The following is a 24,399-nucleotide window of genomic DNA, read 5'->3' as shown; positions in this document are numbered from 1 at the left end:
TATTGTGTCACAGAGACTTAATACACTTAATTTTACCTTGACGAAAGTTACTGCTTCCTTGAATTTAGATAAATTTTGACAGCAAAGCCAAGATTCCATACACATTTGAAACCTTAATCCCAGTACTTATTCTTTATTTGTTTTAAGTCTTTTTCTTGATCCATGTTTACCAGACTTTCTTAATGCAGATGTAATTATCTAGAAGGAAGGCCAAGTTATTTAGATCATAAAGAAAAAGTTGTGAATTTAGATAATAAGAAAAACTTGTGGATTAGTTGATACATGTAAATTAAATGTTGGTGTAATGTGAACAGATGGAAGAGGATATCTGTGTTCATTTCCTTAACATCCTTTTTTACTTATTGACATGTAATGCTTCTCCAGTGGTTCTCGAGCACTATAGTGCATTATTTCTAAAGACCAATTATCTTTGGGCAAGTATAACATGGAAGCTCTGGGGTCTGCCCTTTTGGCTATGGTTTTTAATAGTCTGTATATACATGTGTGTATGTGTGTGTGTTAGAGTCCACAGTAGAGGGTGTCAACATGTTTGGGGGAGGGCACGCCCAACAATTTTGAGGGATTATGCCTGGTTTTCTGCTCAGGGATCATTTCTCACTGGTTGTGAGGGAACATATGCAGTGCCAAGATTGGATATAGTTTGACAGCATGCAAGGCAAGCATCTTACCCACTGTACTATCTCTCAAGCCTTGGATGTCAAACTTCTATGCTTCATAATTCCCTGGAAGGCTTGTTGAGTCAAATTTCTAATCTCCCACATGAGACTTAGTCCATATGATCTGGAGCCCTCAGATCTGCTGTTTAGGCCAAATCCCAGATTATGGACTACTCTTTAGAAGCTCAAAATGGTTTTTGTGTCCTAGAGAAGTCACCTCATAACTACAACAGCAATATATATATATTTGTTTTTTGGGCCACTCCTGGTGACTCTCAGGGGTTACTCGTGGCTATGCGCTCAGAGAACACGCCTGGCTTGGGTGACCATATGGAAAGCCGGGGGATCGAATCATGGTCCACCCTAGGCTAGCACTCGCAAGGCAAATACCTTACCACTTGTGCCACTGCTCTGGCCCCAATTTATATATATTTTTTGGTTTTTGGATCACACCCAGCAGTGCTCAGAAATCGCTCCTGGCAGGCTCACGGGACCATATGGAATGCCGGGGTTAGAATCACTGTCCTGCGTGCAAGGCAAATGCCCTGCCTCGATGCTATCTCTCCGGCCCCCAACTTTAGATATTTTCTGAGAGAAATATCTAAATACTGAATATGTATGTTAGGGTTTTAAAGTTTTCCAGTCCTGACTTTTTTTTAACCTGAGAAATGTTTACATCACCCCATGTACAGAGGCATTCAAACCAAGCACTGATTGCTTTAATAAATATTAAAAAATATTTTAAAATAAAAAAATTTTAAGTTACATTACCACATATGAGTTATCATCCAGCTTAAGAAGCTAGTGTAGACAAAACCGAATAAGAACTGTAGTTAAGATTATCTCCTGATTTTTGACATGTTAGATGAGGTAGTTAGATTTATGTAGTCAGAGTAGTGGTAGGGTAAATAGCTGAATACTGGGAATCCTTTTTGCATGTTCTTTTACCACTATCTTGGAAAAACATCATTTCTATGTCCTTTAGAACATCATTGTGTTGTTTTAAAAGCATCTCTAAAAGTGATGATGTCTAAAATTGATATTTTTCAATATAACAATGAATGTAAAAAGTTTTATAAATGAAGCATAAGAATGCAAAAGTTTTATAAATGAAGCTAATTTTCCATAATATAAGAAATGGAGAGGTAATTTCGGCACACAGAAATTTGATTTCTCATATTTCCCCTCATTAAAGTCTAAAGTTGCAATTGTAATGTATAAGAGTCATACAGATCTGATTTCCTTTTTACAGGAATCCTTTGTGTTTGAACCCAACTGTCTCTTCAAAGTGGATGAATTTGGTTTTTTTCTGACTTGGAGAAGTGAAGGCAAGGTATGTTATAGTAGCAGCCACTTATTTTCTGCTGTTTGCTCTAAGCTGTTTATTTTTCATCAAGTAGATAAAATGCTTCTTGAGGGTCTGAAATCTCCTCTTACTCATTCAAGACTTTTTAAAATGTGCTTCATGTGTCAGACATTGGGATAGAGTGGTTGATGGTCAAGGACATGACCCTCTTAGATCCGATTCTAGTTGCAAAGAAGAAGCACTGAAGAAGTAGGAAATGGTAGATAACATTGAGTGTTGAGAAAAAGGTCAAGTTGCTACACAAACTTAAAATAGACAAGTCTTATTTATTCTTGAGTTAGGATGGATTTTTCAAGCTCCACTCTCAAAGATTTATTGAGAGCATGTTCTTCTTGTATTTCAGGACCTAACTTGAGGCTTAGCACCATGAGCACATTTAATGAGCCACTGAGCTGAATTTAAGAAAAATAGAATTTGAGATATATAAGAGCTTGCGAGTTTCCACACCATTTCAAATGTGTATAAATTTTGCTGATATCATTAATAATGTCTAGATAAATCTAATTAATAATTAAAAATAACAAATAAATAATAATGTCTATATACAGCTTTTTATAAATAAGTTTAAAGTTGCATTTACATATGTGCATATGTCTGTAAATTGAAATGGTATTTTTGATATTGTGACTTTAAATGGTAACTACTATGTTTTTACTTTTTCTACTAACTCTCATCAGCATTGCCTCCATTACTTTATATAGCAGCTAAGTATCTTTTCTACAGCACAGGTTTGGTTGAATATAGATTCATAGCTATGCTATCTGCTCTCTTTTCAGGAAGGACAAGTGCTAGAATGTTCCCTTATCAACAGTATTCGATTGGGAATCACACCGAAGGTACCTATGATTAGTATTTACTCATTTTCTAGGTATAGGTTTACTTAAATTGGAAAATGTCTCTAGAATTTTGTTTGACTACTAATACAAACAAGTTATCAACTGAAAATTCAGAAGATACCATTTAGAAACAATATTTTAACTTGTGTGATTTGAATTATGTTAGGCTTCACTATATTTGAAATGTTATTAATCTTTGCCAATGAAGACCCTTCTAGGGAACCAACATCAATAAAACAGCTCCTGAGGCTGGAACAGTAGGAGAGTGGGTAAGGCACTTGCCTTGCACAGTGCTGGCCTGGATTCAAACCTCTGTACCCTTATGGTCCTCCGAGCATCGCCAGGATTAATTCTAGGGTGCAACCAAACTATGCCTCACACACAGCCAGGTGTGCCTCACTCCTAAAAAAGGAACAAAAGAAAACAGCTTCTGTAACTCAGTAATTAGTTTGACAAGCAAGACAAATCTATTTTTTCAGTAAATAATGAGACACTCCTGGTCTGTGGTTAATATGGAAACTTCAATGATTTAGGTATTTCAGTATTTGAGTACCTGAAAATGCAAACATTAGTTCTCTCTTGGAGGCTCAGTTTTGTCTCTGAGAGATTAAAGAAATGACACCGTGAATAAATCGCATTTGTTCATAGTGATAGATTTGTTTGAACATAAAATTGTTTGTATAGGATGGTAGGAATTCAAATGATTTTCTAATCTATTCTAGCATTATGTTTTTTCCTTTTCTATAATAAACCTATGGGTTTTTTTAGGTTTTCAAACCAAAATAGTGTTCCTCACTGTTTTTTGTTTTTTGAAATTAGTCTTTTTTATATTAAACTTTCTATGTAGCTATGTTGACATTTGCTTTCTGGGTAGATAATAAGGCTATTTTGTTCATTAGATAAGCCCATACACTCTTTATTGAAGTGAATATGCCATAGGTTTTAGAGATAAACTTACTTAGTAGAAAGCCTGTCTAGAGTACAGGCCAGTGTGGGGTGGGGAGGAAGGAGACTTGGGATATTGGTCATGGGAATGTTGCACTGGTGAAGGATTTTATTTATATATATATATATATATATAATTTATATTTAATATATATATTAAAAAAGAGATGAACTTACTTAATCTTTGTATACAGGCTACTTGAAAGTTTTTATCTAATTTTTAGCAACCTGTGATTGAAGAATATCATAGTGATGTTCTCCTATGTATGAATTATATAATTCTGTAAGATAATCCTTATTCCTTTATGGATACAGAGGCCTCATCTCTCTGTTCTCTCTCTCTCTCTTTCTCTCTCTCTCTTTTTCTCTCTCTATCTGGTTCCTATATTTCAGGTCATTCAAGTAACCAAAACTTAAAAGAAATATTATCATAAGTAGTTCTCTAAATAAAAAAATACCTTTCCTACCAACTGAGTTCAAAAAAATGTGTAATGTTACAGATGTTACCTGTACTTGTTTGGTTACTCTTTAGAATTTTATTTTAGTCACTGTGATTTATAATACTGCTAATGATAAGGATCCATGCATACAACATTCCAACACCACACCCCTCACGAGATCATCTGCTTCCCTTAACCATTTTCTCAGGGCTACCCTTGCTTCCATTCAATTGCAACCTCACTGTCTTATAGATAAAAGAAGCATAGATCTGTAGACCAGTTAGTTCTCAGACTCTATTAATTATGGCTATTTCTTATTTCCTTACTGTGTTATTTTATAAGCAACACATGAAAGAGCTCAGTACTGGTTTCAGAATAATGTTCACTCTCTGACATTTTGGATGAAAATAATTTTCATATTTATGTCATATATATTTTTATTTTTTCCCATATAATGTTATATAACATATGTTCTCTTTGTGTCTACCTTTACACAGGATCCAAAGATTCTTGCTGCTCTAGAAACTGTTGGAAAATCAGAAAATGACCTAGAAGGCCGGATAGTTTGTGTCTGCAGTGGTACAGATCTAGTCAACATTAGTTTTACATACATGGTGGCTGAAAATCCGGAAGTAACTAAGGTAGCCCCAGCGATACAGTTTCTTTTCCTACCCCCTTCTGTGTGTATGTAGTATCTCAGTTTTTTCAATATAATATAACTTTAATGTGTTTTCAGACGTGTATCTATTTAATTTAAATTCACAAATACTCGCTCTATATTAATTCAGCAAACCAGATAGCCTTTAACTTGTTACATCCTTCAACAGTTCCAGGGGTTACTCCTGGCTCTACGCTCAGAAATCTCCCCTGGCAGGCTTAGGGAACCATATGGGATGCTGGGAATCGAAGCGTCAGTCTGGGTCAGCCGTGTGCAAGGCAAATGTCCTTCCGGTGTGCTGTTTCCTCTGTGATCCATGTTAGGAAAAGGTAGCCCAGCGTCTCTTAAGTGAGTATGGATAGTAATCAGCTAGGTTTTGTTGAACTGCAGGTTTTGCAGCAGTAGGTCTAAGGTGAAGACCAGGTTCTTCCTATCCAAGAGGCTATTAGTTCATATATTCCTCATCTGAGACCAGAGGGTGAGGACTAAGTCATTAGATCAGCACTGTCCTAAAGAAATATAAATCAAGACAGCTGCCCTTTATGTTTTGCTGGTTGTCGTCCTTCAAATTAACTAATCAAAAATTAATTTTAACAAAATGTTTTACTTATTAAAACCTATTTTAAAATAAATATTGTAAATTTTTGTGATCCAATATTTTATTTTATATTTATTAGGAAATATATTTTACTTTTATTTTTATAATAAACATGAAATTCAATATTTTAGACTTTTAGTCCAGCATCTAAAAGAATAATTCCCTCTAAAGGGATTTGACACAGTATAATTTCTCCAATGGGAAACATATTTGCACCATCCAGCATTACCTGGCCTTGGTTGAAGATGCCAATTAAATATTAAAAAAGTCTTTCACAACCACAACCTAAAACATACTTTTTTTCCTGATTAAAACACAATTTTTTTTATCATAATGGCTTACATATCTTTCACAGTAGTATTTTAGGTACATATTAACATTAAATCAGTGGAATACTCATCACCAAATATGTCCTTCCCCATCCCAGTTCCCTTTCTGCAACCCATGTCCTCCACCATCACCCCCAGGGCTGCTAGAGCAGATGGTCCCCTCTTTGTCTAGCTTACTATTAGTGATCATATATCTGTTTGGTCCTGTTACCCTCCCTTGTTTCCCCCACTATTTAAGAGATGGAGCTAGATAAATTGAGTTATGTGGTTTTGTTTGAAGGAAAGAAAAGCAATAGATTAGGGTACAAAATAAGAAAACAAACAAAAAAAAAGAAGTCAAATACGCTGCAAATGGGTGGAGTCCTTCTAGAGGCTTCCAACCTCAGTTTAAGAGGGATGTGAAAAAGGTAATTGAAACACCATAACAATACAGAAAGAAATATCAAATTAAATATCCAGTGAGCACTACAGCAATAAAGACAAGCACCGCTCAATAGTCTCGGTTCTGAAATCAAATCATGCTGGAGTGCAAAAAGAAAGAGAAAGATAAGATAAAATAAAATAATATTGGAGACATCAACTTCAATCTCTACACCAAAATAAAGACATCAAAAAAATCGGTCAATCGATAAATAAATTGTTTTGTGCTTTTTTTCCCCCTTTTCTTTTTCCTACTGCATAGGCACAGTAACTATTGGGGATATTGTAGAGGAAATTCCCTTGGCCTAGGAGATACAGGGTTTCTCCACCCCTGAAGTATACTGTCATGGAATTAACTATAGACTCCTTGCATGATCATTTACTCTCCTCTTGATGCTTTCGTGGTGTATGGAAGACTTCTGCTTCATCTTGGATGTTAACATCAGACCTCTGTAGCTAGAGATCTTGGTAACTGTGCAGCTCAAGTAATGGAGCTTATGATGAAGTCTTTCTTTGTGATTCTAGGAGTTCTGCTTCTTCAGTGTCGTTTTAATCCATTTTCTGTAGTTGGTGGTCTTGGTCATTATGTTGCTCCTAGGATGGAGCCTGGGATAAGGTCTTTCGTTATGTTTCCGGAAGACCCGTTCAGTTGCGGTTGTCTCAATCAGACCTCTGGAATTGGAGATTTTGTTTGTTGAACAAATCGTAGACCAAAAGCTAGGCTAGAGCTTTTTGTTGCTGTTGTTGTTGTTGTTGGTCCCTGGATGCGTACTGTCCAGTCCTGGTTGTAACAGCCAGTCATCTCTAGATAGCGATCTTGGCTTTTGCACAGATCAAAAGGGTGACGTGTTTTCTGATTTTGTCTTATCGTTGGCTGATGAGGAAGGACAACTTGGTCTTAGATCAATTTGTTCCCATTTCCTCATTGTCAGGTTATCAATTTAGAACTGGCGCATGGGTGGCGTCAGAGCAGCTTTGAGAATGCCCTGGAGGGGGTTTGGCTCCTGGAGCTGTTGAGGGGAATTCTGTCGTTACTATGTCTGGGATCCAGGAGTCAAAGCGGGACGGTAGGTGTCTAGTTCCCTGAAGCCTAAGTTGTTTCCACATGACATACGTTCAGGGTGGGAGATGTCCCTGTGTTGTAAACAAGTATGAGTTCTTATCCCTAGTAGATAAGAGATTATTTGACACGTACAATTTCCCCTTTGTTTAATATGTCTTTGCAGGAAGAAGTGGTGCTACATTATATTGCTGGTGGATTTGGGGGTGGAGAGAAAAGAAAACAGACATCTGACAAAAACTAAGAATATATATGCTCACACATATCTAAAGGAATAAAAGTTTCTTTAAAAATAAATTAAATAAAAGACGTAATTATAAAAAAAAAAGACGTAATTAAAGGAATAAAGTGGGGCCGGGAGAGATAGCATGGAGACAAGGCGTCTGTCCTTTCTGTAAAAGGACAGTGCCTCAGATCCCGGCATTCCCCATGGTCCCCCATGCCCACTCGGGGCGTTCTCCAAGCATAGAGCCAGGAACACCCTCCGAGTGCCGCCAGGAGTGATCCAAAAGAAGCAAAAACAAATCAAATCAAATAACAAAAACTACAACAAAACAATACAAAACAAACAAACAAAAAAAACTAACAAGAATAAAAAAATAAAAGAAAAAAGAAAACAAAACAAAGAAAAAGGGAGAAAGTGATACCGGAGATCACTTTACACTTGGGGAGAAACAGGATAAGAAGTTGTGTTATATAGGTCTATACATATGATGAAAGTATAGGCCTCCCCATTGTCTTTTGAGATTTCCTTGTTTGGTGTGGGGTCCAGGCAGGGAGGTCTTGGGTAGAGTTCTTGCTGTGGGGGTCCTTTGGAGCTAGTTCAGGTATCAAGCCACAGTCCACATTAGGGAGAGGTGATTAGGAGGGCCACACTGCATGGGTCAGTCGGGGTGTTGATTGTATTTTCTTGCCGGGACGAGGTGAGAGTTTGAGTGGGTGTCTCTTCACTTGGGTAGTGGGTACTGGCTTGTTGGGGTAGGAGGTCGGTCTTGATGCCTATTGGATTAAGAACTGAGGGTGAAGAGTTATAGAGTGGTGGGGATATTGGGGATAGGATCGAGGAGTGAAGGAATAGTCGGACTTCAGGAGGAGGGAGAGGGAATTGTATATGGGAGGGGTTATATAGGGTATAGGTATGGGTTGTTTGTGGTTTAGATTTGCCCCTTAAGGAGGGTTCCTATCTCTGTGTGCTCCTGTGCACATATAAACATATAGAAGTTAGCTTAGGTGTATATTAATGTAGAGAGGTGTGGAGGGCAAGAGGTGCGCTGAGTACTAAGTACAGTACATGTAAGGAAAGGAAACTAATAGGTCAACTTTTGGGTATGTATAGGTTTCGTGCCTTGAGTACTGACCATTGTGTTAGTGAGGTCTATCTATATAGGTGTTTACCCTTTTCAGTTTTGTTCACAGCACCCTATATGTCTGCTTTCCTTTCCTATAGAGGAGGTAATCAGGTGGATTTTATTTAACATAGATAGAATTGATGATTGTGAGGAGGAGAAGGTGGAAGAAGAGGGAGACAAGAAGAGAGAATAGGAAAAACAAAACAAAACAAACCTACAATCAAACACCAACAGCAACAAAAATATGAAGTAATGTGAAGAGAGGGTATAAGAGCAGGGGCATGTTAGTTTCGTTGAACGTGTTTGTTGCTTAGGCCCTGTGGTAAAAATCTGTAGGTCTTGGTCGTTGCTTCAGTGATCTAGCTGGTCATGTGCTTCAGGTCCTAAAAGAAGGCATAATCGAGAGATAAAGGGTATGTTAAAGAGTTTTATCCGGCCAGTTTCATGAATCAAGCAGAGTATGGTGCCTCATGTAACTGAGCACCGAGGTACCACCATAGGATGTTCACACTTTGTATCCAGGAACCCCTGGTGCCACCTCTGGAAACCTCACAGACCTAAATATTGTAATTTTTATATGACATATCTTGCATTATTTTGTTTATATTTACTCTTAGAATCTGATATGACCATTCAGACTAGTTGCATTTCAAGTTCTTTAGTGAGGTGTTGCTTATGGATACCAAGTTGAATATTGCATTCTGCATGGTCAAAATGCCTAATCTTCATTCTTCAACATCCACTCATATTAAAAATTATATGATTATGATAGAACTTGAATCACAATAATTTATCATCCCTTCATCAGTCTCTACTTCCCTGCAACAGTATCCCCAGTTTCTCTCCCACCTCTCAACCTGCTTTTATGGCAATCACTATTTTTTTGCCTTCTATTTGTAGGCACTGAGTTTTCAACATTTTTATTGAAGGGGTATTAGGCATATCATTGTACCTCCTTTCAGTCCAGTTCTTGGCCAGAGTGATCAAATCAGACTATCCCTGTTAGAGTGGTCCCTTCTCTTCCCCATTATGGCAAGCTTTCTACGAAGGACCAATCTTGGTGTCTTCATATCTATTGATGTCAGGAATTACTTTCCTACTGCTTCTTTATATCCGATAAATGAATGTGATATTCAAATTTTAATACTATTCCCATCAGACCTGACAAGTAAGAGTATTTGACTAAAGTGGAAAACCTCCAACTAAATAACTTTTCTGCAAATCAATTTATTTTCAGTTTGTTTCACTCTAAATTGAACGTCCCAACCATATCTTTCTATAGTACATAGGGAAAGTTCTAACTCTTTACTTCCATTTAATGATTTAGTTTTAGGGAACTAAGGGAGCATTTCATTTTCCCATTACATCCAGAAGTCGAAACTTTAATTTAATAAAATTAAATGAGACATGCCATTATTATACATGTTGAATTTGGAACCAAAGATATACACAGTGGGTTCTACAGTGCTTACTTAGTATGCAGCCAGCCTGTAGTCTCTAGTACTACATATGGTATGTAATCCCCAGGAGTGATCCCTCAGTGCAGAGCCAGGAGTAAGTTCTGAGCACAGGCAAGTTTAGCTCCTAAACAAACAAACAAAAAGAACATTGAGTTTTAATGCTCTAAGGACATGTACTGACTAGTAAGGTCACTTGAGGAAATTGAAACTAGAAGACTTAACTCTAACTCCAGAGTAAAATGACGGTAGAATTGAGTTTGCAGACTTATTCTATAGTGGTAATTACATATAAGTGTAGCAAATCAATGTAATGTGTAAATATACAATGTGTTTTAGGTGTCAATTTATCTAAAAATTTTTGTTTTTGTTTTTGTTTTTTTTTTTTTGGGTCACACCCGGCAGTGCTCAGGGGTTACTCCTGGCTGTCTGCTCAGAAATAGCTCCTGGGAGGCACGGGGGACCATATGGGACACCGGGATTCGAACCAACCACCTTTGGTCCTGGATCGGCTGCTTGCAAGGCAAACGCCGCTGTGCTATCTCTCCGGGCCCTATCTAAAATTTTTTTTAAAAATCACTCTGTATGTTTTTTAAGATTTCATTCAAATCACTTCACTTCAGTTTTCAAAATACTTCCTGGCTCTTAGTAGGTCTCAAAAATGCAATTCTCACTTCCCTTTCTCATTCTGTCTTAAGTCTTCTTTTTCCTTCTTCCTTTTGCTCTAAGAAACTTTGCAGTTCTTTAACTTTTGCTGGAACCTACTCTTTTGCTGTCTCCTATATACTTCTCAAATGTCTGCTGAGATCAACATGAGCCAGAGCTCATCACATCCACACCACTCAGCAATTTCTCATTCCTTGTCCTTTCTTACTTTTGTCATGGCACTTATATCTCTATGCTTACCATATTCTCATTTATATTATTCCTCTGTGTCAAAGCAATATTCCATACTGTATCACCAATGTCTTTAAAAATTTCAGAGCGTGCATTCAGGCTTACATTTAGTAACTGGTCAATAGTACATGTTTTATTATAGTATTGATATTAACCAAATCCATAAATTAAATCCATAAAATTAGTGATATACATGTATGATTCTTAATGCTATATATATTTTTTGTTTTGTTTTTTGGGCCACAGCCAGCAGTGCTCAGGGGTTACTCCTGGGTCTGTGCTCAGAAATCGCTTCTGGCAGGTTCAGATAACCATATGGGATGTCTGGAATTGAACCCAGGTTTGTCCCCACCACTGTACTATCACTCTGGCCTCTATGATATATACTTTAAATTGCTTACATTTTAACTCTAAAAAGGTTAGTAAAATGTTTGTTGACAAGGATACAGAAAAAATATGATTAATTGATAGTCAAAGGATCTGGGATTACATGATGTTATTTTTAGGCTCTTTTTTTTAAAAAATATAATGGGGCTGTTGCTAATAATGTATGATAAGACTGAAAGTCTTTTAACCCTGGTGTCTTGTCCTCTTTCCAATGTAGAACATTATTTTCTGCTTACCTAAGTACTTCCTGTTGATCTAGTTAGAAATTTAGCTTTCATTTAAGATGAAATGTTAAAATAAAAAGAAAACAACAATTTGTGGCTCTTTTTACTCAAAATTCATAATTATTACTCAGTGTGCTTTTGTGTAAGAAGTGAATGTGATATGTCAAGAGCTTAAATATCTGTGAGTAAAAGTAAACAAATGGGGAGGGAATTTTCCTAAATATTTAAATCTCTAATGACATCCTTTTGCCTAAATAATTCTCTTGGCCTACACATTTTGCATAAACTATACAAGTAGAAAATATTTCATAACTTCAATTAGAAAAGCTACTCCATTTATTTTTTGTATTTTTTATAATGCAAGAAGCTCAAGATTTTGGTGTCTGGAGAGTGAAGAGTGGAAGAGATTTCAGAACTCTTCATTGCTACAATTCGTTATGTACAGCACACTAAAATCATAGACTCAATGTACATATAATTCAAACTTATACAATATTCACTCAGAATCTTCCCAAATATGCTTGTTATTTTATACCAAGTTGAACTTTTTGTGATTTCAAAAAGAAAACAAACAAACTTGTTTTTGTTTTTGCTTTTGGGCCACACCTGGCGACACTCAGGGGTTACTCCAGGCTATGAGCTCATAAATAGCTCCTGGCTTGAGGGACCATATGGGGATTGAATCAAGTTTCATCCTAGGTCAGCTGCGTGCAAGGCAAAAGTCCTTACCACTGTGCCACTGCTTTCGCCCCAACTTCTTTATGAAGTTTAAAATCCTTGGGGATCCTTAGACTCTTGCATTGAGCCCCCGACTCAGTTAGCTGAGAGTCACTGGTGGGGCCGTTGGGCCTCCTGAGAGATCCGTAGAAGAGTTTAAGAGGTCATATATATAAATATATATATATGAATACAATCATAAATATTATGCAGGTTTTGGTCTCTAAAACTTTTCTTTTAGACTTTAATGAAACTTTAAATCCCCATGCTATTTGTGGTGGATGTTCTTGATGCAATCAGCTCTTTTCCAGAAACCTTTTAGAAACTTGAGGGACTTTTGTTCAGAATGCTAGTCTACACCCAGGTAGTGTTTGAATTGCAGGACTCTTTTATTCACACCATAGTTTCATGAACTTAATCCAGTTTCCTGAGAAAGAAACCCTCCTCTAGGTCCAGCCCAGAGCAACTCATTTCCCCCAAATTGAGAATGTTATCAAATGACTCCACCAAGGGAATGCAAAATGAACTACTCTAATTGCACAGAAGCATAATAGAAAGTTTTGATTTCACCTCTTAGTCCCTGAGAAAGAAAAATATCACAAGCTTTTAATAGCTTCTTCATTGACTACACAGATCTAATTTTTACTGCCATCAAAAGCAACCACGGAAGCATGATATATGTGTGATATGGGGTCACATGCCTTCTAATCTTTTCTAATCTTTAGGGAATACTTAATAGATAGGAGAAATTGAATCACCTTTCATAGATTTTTCGGCCTCTAAGCACTGTGATATGAAGCAAGTAATTTAATGACAATCATACTAATTAGGAACGTGGCAAGGATAGTTTATGGGCCAAATCCAGCCTCCTCTGGATTTTGTATGACCAATTAGCTACTATTGACTTACAATTTTTGAAAGCACAAAAAGAAAGATAAAAAATATATGAGAGGAGAAATCGATGTGATTCAAACTCCTGATACATTTACTTCCTAGCCCTTTACCAACCAGATTCACTGGCCCTAGATTACCATACTACGAAGAATAGCTATAATAAAATATTTTATTTTTATTGAGTTTTACACAACAATCTTTCTAAAATAATGCCCACTTTACATGTATTATCCCATTTAACTATCACATTAAACTTATGGAATGGGAATACGTATCTTTACAGAGGAAGAAGAGTTTGAGTAATTTATTCAAGGTCAAACACAACCAGTATGTGGTAGACTGTAAATCTTGAACCCAGGAAATAGATCTGCCACCATCTCTAAGCCATAGCTCACCAATTAATTCATTTTTCTTGTGTAATTAAGGATAAGATGGGAAGAGCCACTCACCCATCTCTACATTTGGTGAAATGTTTAATGCCCTGTTAGTGGAGGTATAGCTAAAGACCATATGCTGTTAAACTGATCATCAGCAAAAAGCATATCTCAAAAGAATGGGGCCGAAGAGATAGCATGGAGGTAGAGCATTTGCCTTGCATGCTTGGAATTCCAGCATCCCATATGGTCCCCCAAGCCTGCCAGGAGAGGTTTCTGAGCTTAGAGCCAGGAGGAACCCCTGAGAGCTGCTGGGTGTGACCCCTCCTCCCACAAAAAAGAATCTACACTTTAATGTGACTCCCTAGTCAAATCTGTTTGAAAAAAGCTTATTAGTTTTCTTTGCGGTAATTCTTTTACAGTGCTAATATTCTAATGTCTCAGCAAACACTTAAATAAAACATTTATTCGTTTATGTTCATCTGCTGATGGAGCCTAGCTCTATCAAAACTACTGTCTTACATTAAAAAGGTCATCAAATGATATCATACAGGAAAAAATTCAGGCCAGTAGTTTCCCAGAAGTAGCAAAACAATGTAATCTAGGAATTCATTGATTCATCTTTACCATAAATAATGTTTTTATTGCTGTGTTTTTACGATGCAATATTTCTTCTCTCCCTTCCATTTTTTTTTTTTGTGGTTTTTGGGTCACACCCGGCAGTGCTCAGGGGTTACTCCTGGCTCCATGCTCAGAAATTGCTCCTGGCAGGCACAGGGGACCATATGGGACGCCGGGATTCGAACCGATGACCTTCTGCATGAAAGGCAAACACCTTACCTCCATGCTATCTCTCCGGCCCCCCTTCCATTTTTCTTAACAAGGAGAAGTGTAGCTTTCCTTCCTTCCATCCATCCTTCTTTCCTACCTCCCTACCTCCCTCCCTTTCTCCCTCCCTCCCTCCTTCCCTCCCTTTCTTCCTTCCTTCCTCTTTCCTTTTTTCTTTCCTGTATACTCTTTTTTTCCCTTTTTTGTCTTTCCTTTCTTCCTTACTTGTCAGTAATCAGGACTTATTCATGGCTTTGTGTGTAGGAATTATTCTTGGAGGACTGGGGTTCAGGGATTAAGCCTAGATTGGCTGCACACAAGGCAAGCGCCCTACTTGCTGCCCTATTGCTGTTCCAGCTCCTTGTCTTCTTTTCCCTTTTCTGTTCCTTTGGCAGTGGTATTGTGATAATGTTTCTATTCCTGAGCAATGTTTAGACTCACATTTGGTTGCAGTATCATCCACCAGCAATGTCACATATATCACCCTTGAATTCTCTTGCACACAAGGTAGATGTTCTTATACTAAGATGTAGGAAAGAGCTGATGCCTATCCATTTACTATGCCTGGGCTGGAAACATTGGTGCTGCCTTTACAAGAGTTGGCCAGAGATTCTTCGAATGATTATATTTATCTCAGAGCTGCAGCAACTGGCATGCGTCTGCATGTTGAAATACCATTTATTTTGTCATGACTTAATTTGCCAATGTGGTTAAATGGTATATGTCAAGAGCAATGTGACTTAGAGGATTATAAGTAAAGACAACAGCTAAAGAAACAACATTATGAACACCTTCAATTTCTCAACCATGATTTTGCAAATTTGCCAGTTGGGATCGAATTAGAATTGGTGTTTTCTCTCCCCAGTTTCGGATGATGATATCATTTTTAAAAATGATAATCTCCAAATCTATCAAAATATTACTAATATTCATCATTTTCTTTTATCTTATTTTACTGTTGCAAAATTATTTTATTTAGAAATCTGAAAGTAAGAGGGTGAATGAGTGAAAGAGGGTTTTGTTCAAGAAGAAATGCAGGTTTATTTAGTGGATACAGGCATCATGTGCCCTTTTTAAAATTAAAAGTATTATTTAAAGCAAGAAAAAGATGTGCTTCTTTTTTAGGGGAAAATGGTTAAAATCTATCAATTATTTTAAAGACCTCCAAATGGATGTCCAGTTAGTATAAAAATCAAACTATCTAATTTTCTTTTAAAATAAGTTTGGGGTTTTTGAGAGCATGTCTACTCTGGACTCTAAGACAATAAAGAGCATCTCCTATTGTTTCTCTGAAGTCAATAAGCATATGTGAGCACAAAGCATTACTATACTCTGAATGTGTGTGTGTGTGTGTGTGTGTGTGTGTGTGTGTGTGTGCGCGCGCGCGCATCTTCTTTACAATTGCTAAATAAGCTGCCAACAGACAAATGAGCAGGGGAATACATAGACACAGTTACTATTACTTAGTTTTTCACTTATGAGACCATCGCAGGAAGAAGTAAGTACTTGCAAAAAATATCAGTGAGGTTAAGTTTGCATGGCATTTGAGTAGAGAAGAGACAAAAAAAAAAAATGAAAGTACATTTCTGGTAGGCCAAATAATTTCCAAGTAATGTGGGTTGAAATCAGAGATAATGACGGTTTTTGTGATGATTTCTGTTTGGTTGTATTGCCACTTTTCATCTTCTAAAAGAGAAAATTACTTTTGCTCCTGGAGAGGAAATTTATGACAATAGAGTATTCTGAGGAGGTCTTGCTTTAGGCAGATAAAGGATTTCAAATCAGAATCTTTCAAATCATTTATTCTCAAGCTGAGATGGCATTTTTAGAGTAACATACCCTGACTACCTTAATATTGTATTTTACTGGCAATATCCAGTACAATAACTCCATAATCTAACCTGGACATAGATATGGTTACTTGAAACATGATTCTCTTGGTTCAATAAGTCATTGTTACAGGGCTGCTGTAAAAGTTCTGTTTATCGAGAATGATAAACAGAAACCTATTTGGTAAGGAAATTTGATGCTTTTTTGCTTCCGAGTAATGACCAAAACCAGGAATAGCTGTCCTCTCCTTTCTTGTGGCTATTTAGAAGTTCTGTTTTTGCCTAACTGCCCTTGGTTGATAATCAGCCAGGATTACAGATTGTTTTGACTGTGTATGAGTGACTCAACTCATTTTAACTGGGAAAGTATAAATATTATGCAGGTTCACCTCATTCTATCTTTCAAACATAGCTAAACATATTCATACATGGTAGCTGATTTCCTGCCCCGACTTTCATTTACTATGTTCCAAAGTTGATCTAAGGATTGGAGATTAGTTAATAAACTACTTTAGTGTCATTGTCTTTACTTCGTGAACAGAGAACAGCAGGTGAAGCTATATGAAGACAGAGAATGTCAAACAACAACAAAAATATTTTAGCTTTTACTCCACCCCTACACACACACACACACACACATACACACACACACACACACACACACACACACACACACACCATACTCACACACCTTCAGTTCTCTTATGGATCTGGAAGTTTTACACTTATCATTGACTTCCCAAGAACTTTAAAGATGATTTCTGGTGGTTTATCTCTCTAAACTAGTTGGGGCAGGGGCTGGTGAGGGATGTTCTGACTCTTATTGCAAACCTGTTACAGCTTCTTGGCCATCAGTTTTAGTAATTTGCTGCTGGTAATCAAGGACTTTTAACTTCCATCCTGGTTTTATCAGTGTGATTGTATCTCACGTGCCAACTTAGCTCTTTTGTTATGTAGGAAATCACCTCTTTTAGCTGCACTTTTCTTTGTGAATCTAATGATACTATATTTGTAATTATAAATATATTAGACTTCTCTGATCTGTGCTCACTGTCTCTCATTCTCTCATTGCCTGTTATTTACTTTCTGTCCCATGACCAGTACTGACATATTAATGCAAGAGACTGATTATCTCCTCTCTTTAGTAGAACCAGGAGAAAGTTGTTGCCATGAAAAAGAAAATTTCCCATATCTTAACATATTCTAGACATTTGATCTGTGATACACAAACTTTGGGAATTAGTCCTTGCTTGATTTTAGAGAGGATTTAATATTCTAGGAGACTTTTTTTTTCCCCAGAGAAAAAAATACTGAACTGTTCAGTCAAGGTCTCAGTTAATCAGTATCCTTAATCAGTATCCTTGTTGATTGCTTTTCTTTTACTTATCCCTTGCTTTTACTTCTGTAGTTTACAAATTCTTGAATCAGAGGCCAGAGAGGTAATACAGCAGTTTGAATGATTTGCCTTGCATGCAGCCAACCCTGGTTTGATCTGCAGGACCAATGTGGATCCCTGGGGCACCTCATGTGATTCTCACGAGCACTGGGAGGAGTGATCCTTGAGCACAGAGCCAGGAGTAAATCCAGAACACCTTTGCACATGGCCAAAACAACCTTTTCATCAAATAATGAAATAGTAAATCAAATTTCTTGCATCGCACCCTCCTTCACACCTGGTCTTAAGATCCAGGATTGAAACCTGAGGGAAATAGAAATGCTGGCATTCAGCTTCCAGTTCTTTAGCTCTGTGTTTCTTCCAGCCTTCCCTAGTCCTCAGATATTATGACTGTGCAGTTGGTGGCCTGAGTTATATTCTTTCTGATTATGTTTCCAAATTTTTGGAATCAGACTTTCCTCTTATTTTTATACCATATTATCAAGTAAGTGTTCTTCCAAGAATCCTAGGCCTTCCAAATCAAGTCTGTCCTGATTTTATATGGACGTCTCATAAAACCAGAAGAAGCAGTTACTCATATGAGGCTTCTTCTCCAGGGCCATTTCCTTGTGCCTAATAAGATGCTGGAATGCCACTGGCTCCTGGATTCCCTGTAACTGTGGAATATCCTTTATCTCTCACTATGTTGTTACCTACATTGCTTTTGTGTATCATGTTGTACCTTTCTTCAAACTACTCTAACACATAGGATTTTACGTGTAATTGGACACTCCTTCTTTAGAAATCATCCTACGTGAGCAATGGAACATAGTTCTTATCTGAAAAAGGCTACTCTTCTAAACTTGTTCGTCTCATGACAACACGCACATAAATCCTGCAGGAACCTAATCATTGTAGATTGTCATTCAACCGCTCCAGGATGAGACCTGAGATTGTGCATTTTTTAAGCAGCATCCTAGACAGATAGATGTTCTTTAGAGTCTGGGAACTTTATTCTTTAGATGGGCACAGATTGAGGGCTATGCTTTTAAAATGCAAGTTTGCAAAACAAACACTTGGAAAGCTCCTTGAAACACAGATTTCTGTTCCTGATTCTGGGGACACATTTCCAAGGTAAGGCCTATTTTCATTTTCACAACTCCCAGGAGATTTTGTTGCTGCTGATGTCTAGTGGCAAGTCTCGAGTTAACTTCTGAGCAGATTTACTTAAAATGCTTGGCTTGCTCTTCGAGCTCATGTTCTCCCTTGAACATGTATCTCACTCATTTGTCTCTATGTGTCTTTGTATATTTATTTCTCCTCTAGCTCATCTTCTCTCTCAAATATTTACTTCCTTTTCCCTCACATTTTTTAAGTAGTCTTAAATTTTAAATATCTTGAAAAAAAATGGATGCCGCTACCTCCCCAAATTTTCTTTTCAGAAACTTAAAAGTCAAACTCCAAAATACCAAAGATTCTGCTATGAATCTACCACCTCCATCAATAGCTTCCTTTTCAGAAAGCAAAGAGCCAGACCCCATGGTTAAAGATGCTTCTAAATCCTTCCTTTGAAGGACATTGTATGGCAGACTTGAATAGTATCACAGGGAATCTGATATTTTGTGCTTAGTTCTTTGTTTAGTCAAAGAACACGTCTTTGACTAAAGATTAAAAAACACTCTGGAACAAAATTCTGCGGTAAGACTGAATTGAGGGGACAGCTCTACCTGAAGTGGTACTGACTGAATATATTGTGACTCCAGGTTTTTTCAGGATGACAAATTTGTCTGTGTAGAAGTACAAAAAGCAGAATATTCATTACTATCTTTTTATAGCAGCTGTGACATTTGTGATGTTCTTTACTTTGGTGCTTTATACCTTTTTCTTTCTTTTTTCCACAAATAAAGTTAATTTTTTTGGTCAAACCCGGCAGTGCTCAGGGGTTCCTCCTGGCTCTATGCTCAGAAATTGCTCCTGGCAGGCTCAGGGGATCATAAGAGATGCTGGGATTTGAACCACCGACCATCTGTATGCAAGGCAAATGCCCTGCCTCCATGCCATATCTCCAACCCCCAAAGTTAAATATTTTTTAACCTTAAAAACAAACATAAGAATTGTTTCATTTACTTGGTTTGGGTCCACACTGATTGAACCCAGATGTGAACCCAAGTCAGTCACACATAAAGCAAGGACCCTTACCCCTGTACTATCTCTGCTGCCTGAGTAAGTGTTTTTAAAGGGAAAAAGTTAGATATTGCTCTGTATATATATTTTTAGATTTTTCTGCTTTTATTTTATTATAAGCTATTTCTCTATACATATTTTTAATTGCAAAGAGATGGTTTTTGTCTGTGACATCCCTAATGTTTGGGGGGCAATAAAGAAGATGATGGTGAGATCCAACAATGCCAAGAAATGAGGCCTGGCCCAGTGAATCGTGAAAAGAATTTTAAGAAGTGAGTCCCTGAGGAGAAATGGAAAGTTCCCAGGCGAGAGTTGAGGCCACTTCGCTCCTGTTAGTCCTTTCCCACAAAAGCATCCAGCAAAGCCCTCAAGAGCCATTGGAAGGACTTTTTCTTTTGTTTGTTGTTTTTGATTTCTCCTTTGAAGATCTGAAGTAAACTCAAAGTTCATTTAGACAGAACTGAAAAAGATTGAACAAATGAGAGCAGAGTACAAACACAATCTGCTAGGAAAAGACAGAAACTGACCATTTGTACATCTGAGCAGAATAACTCTCTTTGTCAGGTCAGAGAGAAAGGACTGGTCTAATGAGAGAGAAAGAGAGAGAGAGAAACAGAGAAAGAGAGAGAGAGACAGAGAGACAGAGAGAGACAGAGACAGAGAGACAGAGAGAGATGGAGATTGTTAGGTAAGTTTATATATTCAAGTTAGGTAAGGGAGGCGTTCTAGAAATTAAGCAGCCAGAGTATTCAAGATGAGCCTGTATGGCTTATTGTTAGCAATCCACACACACCTTAGCAGGGAGTAGGTGGAAGGAATTAAAGTCTTATTTTTTGGTTTGGTTTGGTTTGGTTTTTTAAATTCTGTTAATAAGGGAACAAAGAAGTTGGTCTGCATTTATTTCATGCAGCACAACTTCAAGACTTAATTGTAGGACTCTACTGACATCTGCTGGATTTCTTTCTTTCTTTTTTTTTTTTAATATATTTATTTAAGCACCATTGGTTACAAACATGTTTGTAGTTGGGTTTCAGTTATAGAAAAGGACATCCCCTTTTTCCCATGCAACATTCTCACCACCAATGCCCCCATCCACCCCCTGTTTTTGAGACAGGCATTCTATTTCTCTCACTCATTACCATTGTCATGATACATGTTAATGTAGCTATTTCTCTAACTGCACTCACCACTATTTGTGGTAAGCTTTATATCATAGACTGGTCATTTCAGCCCTCATCTCTATTATCTCTGGGCATTATTACAATAATGTCTTTTATATTTCTTAATTCCCATACATGAGTGCGACTATTCTGTGTCTTTCTCTCTCTGACTTATTTCACTCAGGATAATAGTTTCCATGTCCATCCATGTACAGGAAAATTTCATGACTTCATCTTTATGTTAAAAGCAAAACAAAATAGTCATTTATTTCTTGCAATTATTGACTCATCGTGAACTGGAAGTACTTTACCTAGAAGGGATAAGGAAAGGGAAGGTTTGTTAGAACTTATCCATGTTGATTTCCTTTCAATAAGATGTTATGTGAAAACATCCCCATATGAAGAGTAGGCCTAGTTCTGCAGCTCAGTAGTGATGGTAGGTAATGATGTTGAGCTTGACCCTTGCCCTCCCTATTACCCCAAGGAGAATGAAGCAGTCACCTGCTTCTAAGTGCCGGGACAGGCTCTTGAGGTTTCCTGTGGCTGTTCTCATTTACAAAAGCTTGAGTGTGACCAAGAGGTTGATCTCAGGACTTCTCTGACACCATAAACAATATTTTTCACCAACACAGTATGGGGGTGAAGGGAGAGAGAAGTGGTGCATGGTTGTGCCAAACCCAAGAGTTCTCAGGATTTACTCCTGGCTCTATACACAGGGAACCATATGTGGTGCTGGAGATAAAACTATGGGTTGATCACTTTCAAGGCAAATAATAGAACCTCTATTGCCTCTATTGCCCATTCTTATTTTCAACGGGTGGATATAGGTTGATGACACATTTCAGCATCGCTATCATTTATTTCTATAAAATAGTAAAAAGTGAACACTTGCAGAAATTGTTGACTATTGCTTTGGTTCCAGGGAATAAGCAAGAGCTTTTATGTTTTGGGACATTAATAAGTCTTCAGGTTGAGAAAAAAGCTTTTCAGTTAATGCCAATGAAATTATTTGTGCTGTTTCTGTTTCTCCTTGGGAAACTCTGTCTTGGCTTGTGGTTTGTCAGACCAAGAACAAGATATTTGATGGTCCTCAGGGAGTTACATCCCCATAGTTTGAACAAGGAATGTAGGACTGCTAATGAAAATAATCACAATATATCTTTAATGAGACTATTTCATTTCTCTTTCCTCTCTTAGACTCCTGGCTTAACTGTCATGCTTCCCGAGACACTTAAAACTATTTATAGTTCTCAGAAAATGGCTTTTTCTAACCCCGAAAAAAAAATTTAGCTCTTGTAGCTCCTCTACCCTTCTTTTGTTTGGGTATGACTAGGACACAAAAAAGAAAGCAGAAACTCACATGAGTAGATGTCCAGACTAGAGAACTATCAAAACAAATAACAGAGAAATTAAAAATATCAAATCTTATGATCCGATAGAGAAGTTGAAACTCTTATGTAGCAGTCCTAGAGGATATGTTAAAATATTAAAAATGATGTCTTCTTAAAATGTTTCAATTAGAATTAGAGTGATTAAGAAATTCTACTTTTACATTATTGTATTTATACCCCAGGAATATAAAAATCACACACACACACACACACACACACACACACACACACACACACACACACACACACGACTCAGGCATCACCTCTGACCTTTATAGTGACTCACTCAATAGTGTTAAGCCTAGTTATTCTGATCAGTATTTTCCAGTAGATACTAATGTAAAAATGCAAATATTGTACTGTCTCTATGTAGTTGTTATTGCCATATTGACATTTTTTTTTGCTAGTTGGGAGGACTCTGTTGCAGTGCTCAGGAGAACTGAGGCTCCTTCCAGTTAGTCTCAGCCATAGGGCCATGGTTTATAGCAAAAACCTGAGCATGCAGTATATTTTTGGGCCCTGTTGTGCCACATATTATTCAGTGACTCTGGCCTCCAGCATTGTACTCCACAAAGCTAGGAGGACCACATGGTTTCAGGTTTCAAACCAGGGCCAGCTGCATGCAAGGCATATGCTTTAACTCTTGTGGTATTTCTTTAACTATTGAACATTTGAAATGAAACTATTGTAACTGAGACTTGAATTTTATTTTTATTAAAGTTAAATTTAAATAGACACTTATGGCTAATGACTGCTATACTCCACTATGAATATCAACTGCAAAGCATTTCCCTCTTCCATCACAGAACTTTAAGGGAATTAGGTATCAACTCGTATGAGATTTCAGTTAAATATTCACCCTTGGTATCGATTTGCTACAATGCATTTTGCCCAAGAATAATTTTTTATTTTATATGTTGGTATGGCAGTCATTGATATCAGTTATTGGACCCAAGGAAAAGTTGTTCTCTAATCACACACCAGCTTCCCTTTCAAGTAAAATGCCTTAGAGACCCGAATTCCTTTCTGCTCTGTATAATCTTTCTTCACTTGTCCTTGTAAATCCATGGAGTGATGTTTTGAAGTAAATTGACATCCAAGTCCTTATACAGATATTGTATAAGCATGTCACTGCTTACATACCTTGGCAATAGATGCATGTTTTACTTTTTAAGGCTTTACTAGAAAATACAGACAGGTAAGATATATAACTCCTAGACTGAAGTAGATTCACAGTATAAAATTTATGAGCTCCTAATAGATTCTTCACCTAAAATTGGAATAGCTAAGAATGCCATTGATGTAGTGTATATGACTGTTTGAAAAATATTAAGATTTCCAGCTGCTGCAAATGGGTTTAGATTCAGATGGGCTGCAGGTAGAAATCTCAACATGTCAGTTGTGGTCACATCAATATTCTTTTAGAACAGCACAACGATGTGGGAGATATTGGATTAAAAATATATTCTATTGCACAAAATAATTACCCACTATCTAATAAAACCACCATATTTCACTCTTGTTTTATTTGCTCACCAAGAACACCTTTTCTTTCTCTTTTAGCAATGGGTCGAAGGCCTAAGATCAATCATACACAACTTCAGGGCCAACAACGTCAGTCCAATGACATGCCTCAAGAAACAGTGAGTTATCTCTGTATCTTTTTTCTTGGTTGTAATTAGCAATTAGTTATATTAGGAGAGAAAAGCTAAGTATATGTCCAGCAACCTTCCTTGCTTGCCTTCCCTTCCAAATATGATGACTGTGTAGAAGTTGACAATTGCACACTTTTATCTCCTTATGCAATCTGGCAGAGTGTGTGATAAAGCCACAACCTAAAACTGAATGAAAGAATGACTGATGGTAGGAAGATTCTCATTCCATATCCTTTTTCTACCTACCAACCATCAGTTGATTTGTGGACTCTGACTTTTATGTCATCAGCTAAATTTGCTGATAAAAAATCCTGCATACATGAGGCCAGAGTTAAATGTTAGGATAATT

General features: G+C 37.2%; 1 protein-coding gene across 6 annotated transcripts in view; it reads left to right on the top strand.

Moving 5' to 3' along the window:
* Positions 1-24,399, top strand: part of PLCB4 (phospholipase C beta 4) — a 418,068-nt gene that overhangs the window by 288,838 nt on the left and 104,831 nt on the right. For all 6 annotated transcript variants that reach the window (XM_049780221.1, XM_049780218.1, XM_049780220.1 and 3 more), the window contains 4 exons: positions 1,930-2,010; positions 2,820-2,879; positions 4,762-4,905; positions 23,959-24,038. In XM_049780221.1, coding sequence (XP_049636178.1) covers positions 1,930-2,010; positions 2,820-2,879; positions 4,762-4,905; positions 23,959-24,038 — 365 coding nt within the window. The remainder of the gene's footprint in view (positions 1-1,929; positions 2,011-2,819; positions 2,880-4,761; positions 4,906-23,958; positions 24,039-24,399) is intronic.

The sequence above is a fragment of the Suncus etruscus genome, chromosome 9 (genome assembly GCF_024139225.1).
Source record: "Suncus etruscus isolate mSunEtr1 chromosome 9, mSunEtr1.pri.cur, whole genome shotgun sequence".
Taxonomy (NCBI): Eukaryota; Metazoa; Chordata; class Mammalia; order Eulipotyphla; family Soricidae; genus Suncus; species Suncus etruscus.
This window is presented reverse-complemented; position numbering and strand designations above follow the sequence as displayed.